This window comes from Mycetomoellerius zeteki, unplaced genomic scaffold (assembly GCF_001594055.1).
Source record: "Mycetomoellerius zeteki isolate Tzet28-1 unplaced genomic scaffold, Tzet1.0 scaffold85, whole genome shotgun sequence".
Taxonomy (NCBI): Eukaryota; Metazoa; Arthropoda; class Insecta; order Hymenoptera; family Formicidae; genus Mycetomoellerius; species Mycetomoellerius zeteki.
The window spans coordinates 58,794-70,036 of NW_017257883.1; the positions used below are offsets into that span (position 1 = coordinate 58,794).

An 11,243-nucleotide genomic window follows, 5' to 3' on the forward strand; every position below is an offset into this window, starting at 1 on the left:
ATTTTTCCTTTCTCACAGCATATTTATTAAAGAATCTGGTTATTTTTGTTCACAAGTAACAATTATACAATATAAAATTACTAAATTATACACTCATCATCCTCTCGCATTGTGTCTGAGGATTAACTTTAAAAAAAAAATCAAATTAAAAGTTAATAGTTACCAATAAAATATAACTAAATTAAGTTAAAAAGTTAAGAGTCTAAAATATAACTGAGTTAAGTTACAATTAATTAACATTTTAACTTAACTTTTATCTTTTTAATTTAGCACTACCCAACCCTGTTCATATAATTTTAACGACTTCTTTTATTTCTTGTTGCGGCCATCGAACGTTTTTGAATCGAAGGACTGATCCCGCCGACACCTGTGCCGCTTCCGGCCAGCTGGACAGAGGGCGCCCGACGGTTCCGCTGCGTGGATTTAAAAGTAACCGTAAACCGCGTGTATCATTTACCGGAGAGTCTGCGGACTGTTGTATGCGTTCGTCTGTACGTGCGCAACATAAATAAATAAATCGAGTGAAACATTACAGAGAACATCGTCCTTCGCGCGGATTGTAATGTTCGTAGAATTCATCAAATCAAGGAACGAAGCAAGGTAATTAGTCATGTCTATAACTCTAGCTAGAAACGATTCACGAGATTCATGAGAGTAACGTTTCGACTTCTGTTTTTTTTTTCTCTTTATTAGCGCCCACAAACAGAGATCTCCTCAGCGATCGGCGGGACAGACTTGAGATCAGGATGTGCGATTTGATAGACCTGAACAGTCCGAACGTGAGGGGAGCGTTGGAACCGGCGAAGTTGGCGTCGCCGTTGATCCCGGCGCCGAAGAGTGTCGAGTGCGACGATGGAACGGGCTTGGAGTTGGTGACGGAGAAGCGTGAGGGCGATGGTAACAATCCATTCGACCGAGTGTTGCACGAGACTGTCGAATACGTCAGCAAGAAGGGTGATCCCTTCGAGGTGATGTTGCAACGAGCCTTGAGATCTAAGAGTTCGAGGAACGCACATTCCGTGGATTTTACAGACGATTTTACACCGAGGAAAAAGAGATACTTCAAAACGATGAATAAGACGTTGGGTATGCTCGACGAGTCGTTGTTCAAAAGCAGGTTTGGTTTATTCAACGGAGGCAAGAAGGAAGCGAAGATCAAGACGGGGAGCGTTGGTATCGACGCAAGAAAAGCTAACAATTGTGACAGCGATGCAGTAGATGGTGTGTCTCTCTCTAAGCAGGAACATAAGACATCTGTTGTTACTTCAGACTCGCTCGAGTTGTCTATCTTAAACCAGTCTGCAATGAACGACACGCTGCTGGAAGGATTTCCTAAGTCCAAGGAGACTGACAAGGTGTCACCTTCTCTAGAGAAAGATACGTCATTCGAAGAATCTGTCTTCTCTTCAAACATCAAACAGTTGAAACTGCCAGATACTCAGCGTTCGTTATCACAGGGATCTGGAAAGTCACCAACAGGATTGCTGTATCAGAATAGAAGATCACAATCCGTAACAGATGACCAGAGGAAAGTCTTGCAGAGTGACAACAGCGTTGTGTCATCCTTCCTGGACAAAGGCTTCTTGGAGAGTAGAAGCGAGCAATCTGTGTTATCCAGTTTATCAAATATCTCGTCTATAACAAAATTGACTTCTGCTTCACTATCGTCGTCAATACTGTCGAATGATCCTATGAATCACGCTTTCTTGGATAACAGCTCGTTGAAAATGGATCAGGATAAGATGAGTACAACTGAAAGTTCTATGGAAATGAAGCTGAAGCAGTACGACTTATCGGACTTGGCGGAAAAATTTAACAAATTGAAATGCATTATGAATAATACAACCAATATCTCGAGCATAACGGAAGAAGACTCGAATTCCACGAAAAAGGAAAATATCAAACGAGCCGCGAATAATAAATTAATAGATGTCGATGTATTTATTCCAGAACAAAATAAAGAATTTAACAGAAGCTCATCTTCCACTTGTTCTTCGGACTCTGTATTCACTGTAAGATATTTAATATAATTATATTTTGTATAGTATTTAGATTTATTTTTTTTTTTTGTAAAAAATGTTTAAATTTGTGTTTCACAAAAATAATTTATTTCTAAATTATTTCATATTGAAGCAGAACATAAAAATTGATTACAGAGTACAAGTAAAGTCGATAAGTCAATACTAAATGAAGCCAAGGTACTTGCAAAGACTTTTGAGGAATTGGCATCGAAAACTGATTCTGGATGTAAGTATTTTATGTATTTATTATAACACTCACAATTAATTTAAGTTCTTAGCAGTTCTTCTTTTATTGTTCTTCTTTCTTTTTACCAGCTAATATAGAAGATGATTTTATTTCAAATAATACTCTGTGGATGTCAGAATTATTACCGGCATTTGAGGATGAGCCTGTGGTAAATGATTTAATTGATTTACCTGTGTCGCCAAAAGGAAATTCAAAAGACATTAAAAACAGCGATACAAAGCAATCTTCTGCAAGTATCGATAGCGCGGAAGAGAATATATTTAAGGAAATGGAATTGCCATTTACCGATAGTTCTGTTGTAAAACAAAACGTAACTTCATTATTGTCAGATCTTAGAAAATTAGTTAAAGAAAGTAATCCGAAAGCTAAAAAATTACTCGATAATCTTGAAAATATTTTGGATATTAATTATAAAAATAATACAGAATTATTAGTAACTTGTTTCAATACGTCAAATAAATCACAAAGTTCTCAGAAAATATCTTCGGAAAGCATCGAAAGATTCGATAAATCAAGTACAGATAAAAGCGAAGAAGAAGATGATAAAATATTGTCCCCAGAAAAGCTTTGTAATGATGAAAAATCGCTGCCAGACATAAATAAATTGAAAGATACATCACAAGATGTTGTCAGCATTGAGAAATCATCAAATACGTCTTCATCTTGTAAAGATAATAGCGAAGATTGTATAAGTACATCTAACTTATCAGAACATAGTAAACATAAAGAAAAAGATAATCAAGTGGATAAAAAGGTAGCGATAGAACTGTTAGTAAATCTTAAAAAATTATTGAGTGGTCAGACTGAAGATGCTATGACAGTAAAGTTACTGAAAAATATAGGAAGAGCGAAGCGAATTACACTGAAAAGCAAAATATTCAACAGGCTACGCCTGTACGAAATCCTCCAGAATCTGGTCGTAATGTGCATTCGTCCGCACTTTCGACAAAAGTGGCGCATAGACGAAGCTTGGAATCAAAATCTAAAGTGAGTAAATATTTATTTTATCTTCTACAATAATTTTAATTGTCTTCTGCATTATTGTATTTTTACCGTTTGAGAAGATAGATAGAAGAAGTGTATCTGCAATTGAGTCGTCGCCCAAGAACACACAAATACGCAGACGTAAGAATACATCTGAATCGGAGAACCATCAGAAACGTTTTTCAAGCGATCCCGGATGTATTAACAATTTATCAAACAAAAAACTTGTGCCAGAAGCGTACAACTCAAGAAAAGGTAATTTGTATTACATTCTGCGCATTGTCATTACATGATCATTCAAAGATATAAGTAATCGAATTACATTTTGAAATATAGACAATATACATTTGATATAATAGGGTGGTTAAGTATTCTAAAAAATTTTAAGGGGTGATTCCTCACACTAAACAAGAAAATTTCATATAATTATATGCCCGAAAGTTGAAGGAAACATATTTTTCGTTAAATTTCGAAAACCACTTGAGTTATTTTGATGAAATTTTAAACATATACAAAGTTTCAACTTTGGCACTCTGTATCTTCAAAATTAAGCTGTTTGAACATATGATCATATAAAATTTTCGTCTTGATTTAATGTGAGGAATCACCCCTTAAAATCTTTTAAAGTGTTTAACACTATCATCCTGTATAAATAATCGAACTACATGTTAAAATATATTTCAGCGGAAGTTGCAAAGTTTGATAGCGGGAAAGAGAAATCCATTGCTATAAGCGACGTTAAAAATAAACTGAAAAAGAGATCAGACGTAATCAATAAAAGAGGTCCTATGAAAGCAGTGCATCCTGTAGATAATATACAGAAAAGAAGAGGTAGGTCTCCCTCTTTTAAACCTGTTGAAATAATTCGAAGAAACTCTCGATTAATTGATAATATCTCCTCGAATGCTTATTAAATAGAATTAATTGTTAAATTAAAATACAAAAATTGATTTTTATTGTAACTAGCAACTAAGCGTTAATGTTTTATTAACTGATAACATAATTTGCTAACTTCTACAACAATGTAGCATCATTCGGGAGACAGTCATTTTCTCAAATCACTACGCCACCAAAATCTGACAGAGCTACTCCATCGGGTAATAAAATAATCAGCAGCACCCCAAATTCGACGGATAATTATTACATGCCCAAAAAACCCTCGAAATCCAAACCAATGGCCTCGTCAACACCAGATGGCCAAAACAGCAAGAGCGTACCGTTGATGTCCGCTAATAAAAAGCGTAACCTTTCCTGCGATATCTCGCCGGTGACTACGTATGTAAACATGAACGGCAGCGATGAACGGAAGGACAGTCCTAAAAGGTAAGAGCAGATCAATTTAAAACAATCAGTTCTTTAGTTCATTATTTATCAAAAACAAAAGACAAGAACCGATTTAAAACAATGATCATTTCTTTAGTTTATCATTTATCTCAAAAGTAAAAGAAAGGAATAAATGTGAAGATAAGAAGATATAAGAATCGAATTCGTTTATATTTCAGAATGTCTAAGCTACCAACGCCGAAGAAATGTACAACACCTACACGTCAGCAAACGGACGGTATACCGAGGTTCCTGACGCCACCGAGGCGATATTCGCTCAATACGAATAATCTGCAGTCTCCGCAGCGCTTGAACAAGAGCTCCATCAGTTTTCAGCGGTACTCCCCTGCGAGTCAGAAGAAAAATGTCGGAAAGACAATACAGCAGAGTCCGCTGAAGGAAACTAATAGAATCACACCGAAAGTTAAACCATTTAACTTGGTACGTGTGTAACGTGTTTCGTACGAGTATTATCGGACCAATCTTTTACATTTATGCGCAGGTTTCCAAAATTAAGCGACATAGTATCAGCGATTTTGCCGAGAAGGAGAATAATTATGTGTGAGATCGAAGCGAAAGAAAAAGAAGCAAATCGAAACGACTGCGCCGTTGTGATATTGATAGTGTATCGGAGATTGCTTCGTTGAAAAATTGTCGTGGGACATACAGTTTTTGTTTTATACTTTTGTGATAATATTTATACGTTTTATAATAAAATATGCGGCGAGAAAATGTCCGATTCGACCGTTCGCGAATCTTAAAGTAATCTCATTAGAGCATTTTTGTACAAACATTATGTGTATCTTCGAATTTATTTACGCAATTTACTAATTCCAAATAATTTAAAACATTGATGCGCAACTTTTTTAACGATTATTTTCAAAAAGCATTTTTAGAAAAGGATAAAGCCTTTCAGGCCGTATAATGTTTATTTCGTTTGGATAAAAAAGAAGATATGGTTTTATATTTTTGTTTACGAGCTGACGCGTAAAAAATGTACAGGTTGCGCATCACTAGTTTAAAACAATGCAATAATGAAATCCCAGGTTTGTGAAAAAGTTAAATAAGAGATTCGGCAAGAGAGGCGAATTATATATGAAGGTTCAGGATATAACTCGGGTAATTTTGAAAATGTTTTAATAACACGCTTTAAAATTTTATTTCCCCTTCATTTCCTCCCAGCTGTATGTATTTATGATTTATTGATTACAGCATAAAATCTTTAGATGTATTGCGAATTGAAAACAACTTGCGATTAATGTGAAAAATTGTTATACGTTTTTGTACGCGGCATTTAAAAAAATATTGACATTCATTCGCGTGGAATCCGTGATTAAAATTTAAAATTGAAAGGATTGCGGCTGATCCGTGCGATTCGTCCACGCATGCGCCGCCCCCCCCCACTACCGTCGTACGCACGCATGCGTGTGCGCGCGCAGCACCATATGATTGCCTCGGCCCTCGCCGCCTTCGGTCGACGGCGGCGCCGCGGATTTCGGAAACGACAGATGCAGCATTGTATCCGAGGTTGGTTTTGTGGGCGTCACGTGCTTTCCCGAAAATTTTCTTTTTTTGAGAACTTGGGTGAGTTAATATCGAAATATTCGAAACACTTATTCTTCTTCGACTTTCACATTCCACTTCCGACGTAATTCGAGTGGTTGAAGAATAGACGCTGGAGAATAGACGCTCTGGCGGAGATCGCGATCGAATTCCGATCAACCGATTAATCGCTAATTAATTTACCAGGTAACGCGCTTTGTAATTCGTTCGTGTCCATTTCTGCCAATGTAGCATTAATCTTGGTTTAACTTTTAATTTTTCTTCAGTTTTATAAGAAAAAGAAAAAGATAAAGAGTAAATTAAACATTATTTACCGAAATTATTGTTAATCTACATTGATAGAAGTGAACATAACGGAACTATTTTTTATCACGCATGGGAACACGAATTACAAGTCTTGTTATAAGCAAAATCTTATCGATTGTGTTAACAGTCGATCAAGTTAATCGGAATTTGGTCGAAGCTAGTCGTAAAATAAAGATTGGAACGTGAGGCGAAAATTGAAACGATGAAATATAAAAGAGACGCTTTCGCCTTTTAGAAAGATCTTTGTTTCTATTACTCTCCCTTATATTCGACATATGCTCCGATTTTTATTTTCGTCAAGGCATCTATAGATTGAGAGAATCACATTGCTCGCAAATCAGTTTCGCAAGTTCTTATAAAAACGGCAACTTCTTCGTCTGCTTTAGGCCCGATTATACCGATAGTAAGACTAATTTTAATCTCTGTTTAATTTACTGTTTATCTTTTTCTCATTCTAAGTATAGAGAAAAATAAACATCAAATTTATTACTCGTTCTCGATCTCCATTTTAGTTCAAATTTCTTTATTCGTTCGCATTTCATTTATTGCAACGTGCGTGCGTCTAATTTCCATGGCGATTATGTGCGGCCATGGGAATTGCGAAGTGCTAACCCGCCTGGGCTGCATTTCGAAACACCTACAGTATACAAAAACTACATAGTTTATGGCTGCTTTTCTTGTAGGACATAGCGTTTTCGATCGTAGGATTGAACCAATCTGGATTGAATTAATAGCTGCGTTTAGCAGAATATTTATTTTGCAACTATTGGAAGTTTTCTTTCTGGATCAGCTCGGATTTACAATAGGATTTTAAGCCTTAAGGCCCAGTAAACGAGAATGAATTAAAATGGATTGAAATTTTCTTCTATCCGAATGCGTATTTTAAATAGCGAATACTTTTTTGGATTTAATTGGATTCAATTGGATTCAATTAGATGCAATTGGATTGAAAAACTGCATTTCCTATTCAAAATTTTGAATTGAACAATATTCATAATGCACAGAAAAAGCTGATATTATTTTTAGATTGAAAGGCATAGAGATAGCTCCATGCAATTCCTATAAATGAATAAAAATGCATTCAAGATTGAAAAGCATTCATTTTAACATTCGTGAATCCATATTTCTGAAAATCTGAATCCATTTCAATCCATTCTCGTTTAATAGGGCCATAAAAAATGGACGAATCATAATCAATTTCTTACGGCTTAATATTTAAAATATCTGTTGTAGATCCGGATTTACTATGGTAGCTGGAAATATGATAGCTGTGGTACAACATAGAATATTTTAAAGATTTTTACTATGCATTTCAGTAAAATTAATCGAACTTATATATTTTATTGTAGTTTTATTAATGAATGAGAGAAGTTTACATAAAATTCTTAGAGATACAATGTTGTCCCAGGACTGCATATTGTCAGGGTAAACTCTAAGAAAAAATTCTCTTCGTGTAGCTGTTGGTTGACGTTACATGTTTTACCTGCTATAGTCAAAAATAGAACATTCGCGTCGATTGTGTCTGTTGAAAGAAAAGCAGCCTAAGGATCGCGACACAGATTTTTGCATAACACAGTGCATAAGAAAATCAACCAATCAAAGTTCTTCTTTTCCATGAAATGAAAGGAAAGAAAGGATTCAGATTAGTTGATTCTCTTATGCACTATGCGTTATATGCGTTAGGCTAGGTCCACAACCTTGCTTTAAGAAGCCGTAACCCCGGATCTACAATAGGGTTTTAAGCCTTAAGCCATAAGAAATAGGCGAATCACAGTCGATTATTCTCCTCGGATTCGACTATAATTGGTCGATTTCTTACGACTTAAAACACCTATTGTAGATCCAGGGTAATGGATCTACAATAAAGTTTTAAGCCTTAAGCCATAAGAAATGAACGAATCATGGTCGATTATTCCCCTCGAATTCGACTATAATTGGTCAATTTCTTACGACTTAAGGCTTAAAACACCTATTGTAAATCCGGAGTAAGCCGTAAGCTTTAAGTTGTAAGTGACGATATATCGGCCACAGAACTTATGCTTTTAGGTCGTAAGAATTGTGTTTTGCTCAATTCGCTTAAGTCTAATCCCGGATCTACAATAGGTGATTTAAGCCGTAAGAAATTGACCAATTACAGTCGAATTCGAGAAGAATAATCGACTATGATTCGTCCATTTTTTATGACTTAAGGCTTAGAACTCTATTGTAGATCCGGGGTAACGATTAAAGCCTAAAGCGCAAAATTAGTTTAAAGACAGAAATTATTGTTACTTAATCTCTTTCGACTTATGACTTAAGGCTTCTTAAGGCTAGGTCCACAACCTTGCTTTAAGAGGCCGTAAGAATTGGGTTTTGCTCAATTCGCTTAAGTCCGGATCTACAATAGGTGTTTTAAGACTTGAGCCATAAGAAATTGACCAGTTACAGTCGAATTCGAGGGGAATATCGACTGTGATTCGCCCATTTCTTATGACTTAAGGCTTAAAACCCTATTGTAGATCCGGGGTAAAGACTGCGCAAAAACAGTTTAAAGACAGAAATTATTGTTACTTAATTTCTTTCTACTTATGATTTAATGCTTCTTAAAGCAAGGTTGTGGACCTAGCCTAAAGCAAGGTTGAGGATCTAGCCTTATGCAAAAGTCTGTGTCGCGGCCCTAAGTGATGTGAACAAAAGAGTTTCAGTTGCTGCAGGTACGTTTCAAAACGCAGTCCTGTATGGGGCGCCTTGACCCCGGATCTACAATAGAGTTTTAAGCCTTAAGCCATAAGAAATGGACGAATCATAGTCAATTATTCTTCTCGAATTCGACCGTAATTGGTCAGTTTCTTACGACTTAAGGCCTAAAACACCTATTGTTGATCCGAGGTAAATCCCGAACAGGTATAGTAAGCCTTAAGAAATTGACCAATCAGACTCGAGTTTTTTTCTCTCACATTCGTTTATGACTTAGTTGTTTTCCATTTTCACACAAGTGATACTAAGTCTAAAGTTATGTATTTTGTACTCGCATAATGACGTCACTACTTGCTTACTTTGGTGACAATGTTATCGCGTAACGACATAGGTTTATATCTCACTTTTAATGTGAGTTAACAAGAACTCAATAAAGCATACAATCGAGCTTGTGCAGATTGTAAAAACTCAGTTAAATATTTTATCTTTATCTTTATTTTTATCTTTATCTATCTCACTTATCAGAATGAAAAGGAACGTGCATTCAACTGACGACGTTACAAATGAGAATTATCTGAGTTTTGATATAAACAGGAAGCGACTATATCAATTCCTTGCAGCTTGAGGCTTACTACATCCATCGTAGGTCTGTTTTCTCTTCCTGAACCGATGCAATAAGTCGAAGTGACATCAACGTAAATCTATTTTGAAAGAATAAAAAAGAGACCTTGCGTTTCGAGGAGTAAAGCGCCCGGGCAGCAGCCGGCACTGGCGGTTCGCCGGCGGTGCGAGTACTGCGCGTTGCGTGCCATCTTGGCGGTCCGTCCATATCGCGTTCGGTCGCGGCCGGCGTGCGCTCAGTTTTGTTTTCCGTCGAAATTCGGTGCGGCTGGCAACGCGCGTCCGTCGGACTGCGCACGGACGATCCCGTGGCGATCGAGGTGCGAGACCGAGACGTCCATAGTACGTCAAGTTGTATTCTCCACAGGTACGTACCGGAATTATTTCGGATAGGCCCGCGATTGGGTTAACGCGCCATTCCTCTCGGTCGACGAGAAAGAAAGAGAGAAAACACGCGCGCGCGCGCGTGTCGATTGGCCCGAGCGGCGCGCCAGAGAACATTCGTGATCGTTCGAGCCGCGAAGGAAGCGGTTGCGTTATTTTCCTGATAAGTTGAAGTCGGCCGCTGTCTTCGGTACGTCGTGCCGTAAGAAAAGAACGACGCGCGCGCGAAAGCAGACGACGATAACGGCGGAGCGACGACGGGCGGCAGTGGTGCGCGTGAAAGATCGTGACGAGGACGAGATACGCGTATTTCGGAGTAAAGTTTGGTAAGTTTGCCCGGTCACGTGTGCGTCTCGCGCCGCGTTTTCTCGACTTTCCCTCGTGAGTCCTCGTAACGAAAGATATTCCCGATTTCGACTCGCCCGAACATTCTTGGCCCGGCGCGAGCGAACTCGGAGTTCGGAGCGAAGCAGAGCGCGCGATCCGGAGAGCCACGCACGTCGTCGTGCGTGCTCGCGCGCGCGCGCAAGCACGCTTCGGACGTGATCGCCGACCGGATTTCATCACGTCAACGTCGCGTCGTCGGCGACGCGTATATCGACGCGATATTGGTCAAGCGTTAAGATACCTGGACAACGCGCAAAAAGTTCAAAATCGAGATGTAAGACGTCTTAAAAATCTTTTAGACTTATTTAAGACTTTTAAAAGATATCTTCAAGACGTCTCGTGTCTCATTTTGGAAACACGTGTCGTCTGGATATTACAATATTATACTAACAATAAGATATACGTATGTATGTATAATCAAGAAGCGCGGCCTCTATTTCCCCGTGGAGACTCGCGCTGGATCTTCGGATCTGTTGCCGAATATTCATGGTACTCTAATTTAATGGATTTCCAACTCATCCGCCTTCGTGGGATGGAAATCCATTGGGAGGAGGCAATTAAAGAATAAGAAAGTTTGATCGAGCTGGACATTGGTAGGAGACCGGCATTGAGAGCAGCTGAGACGATCGCGCTGGCATTAATACGCGACACCGGGGCAGGCACGCAAAGCGCGACGGTGCGCGCGCACACGCACACGCACACGGCGACACCGTTCGGCGACGCGCCGCCGC

The 11,243-nt window shown here is 38.3% G+C and overlaps 2 protein-coding genes across 3 annotated transcripts in view; both read left to right on the top strand.

Moving 5' to 3' along the window:
* Positions 1-553: 553 nt before the first annotated feature.
* LOC108730173 (uncharacterized) lies at positions 554-5,343 on the top strand. The gene is given in 10 exon segments (XM_018459705.1): positions 554-600; positions 694-2,012; positions 2,157-2,247; positions 2,337-3,116; positions 3,119-3,255; positions 3,333-3,507; positions 3,937-4,083; positions 4,281-4,575; positions 4,755-5,016; positions 5,078-5,343. Coding segments are annotated over 9 exon segments (3,216 nt in total). The 5' UTR covers positions 554-600; positions 694-746; the 3' UTR covers positions 5,141-5,343.
* A 765-nt stretch (positions 5,344-6,108) lies between these two features.
* The window catches only part of Lint-O (L(3)mbt interactor in ovarian somatic cells), a 12,757-nt gene continuing 7,622 nt past the window's right edge, over positions 6,109-11,243 (top strand). The window contains exon 1 of one of the 2 annotated variants that reach the window (XM_018459714.1): positions 6,109-6,159. The gene's annotated coding sequence lies outside the window, so the exon portion shown is untranslated. Of the gene's footprint in view, positions 6,160-9,949; positions 10,109-11,243 lie in introns of those variants that run through there. The other variant, XM_018459712.1, reaches the window with a different exon arrangement.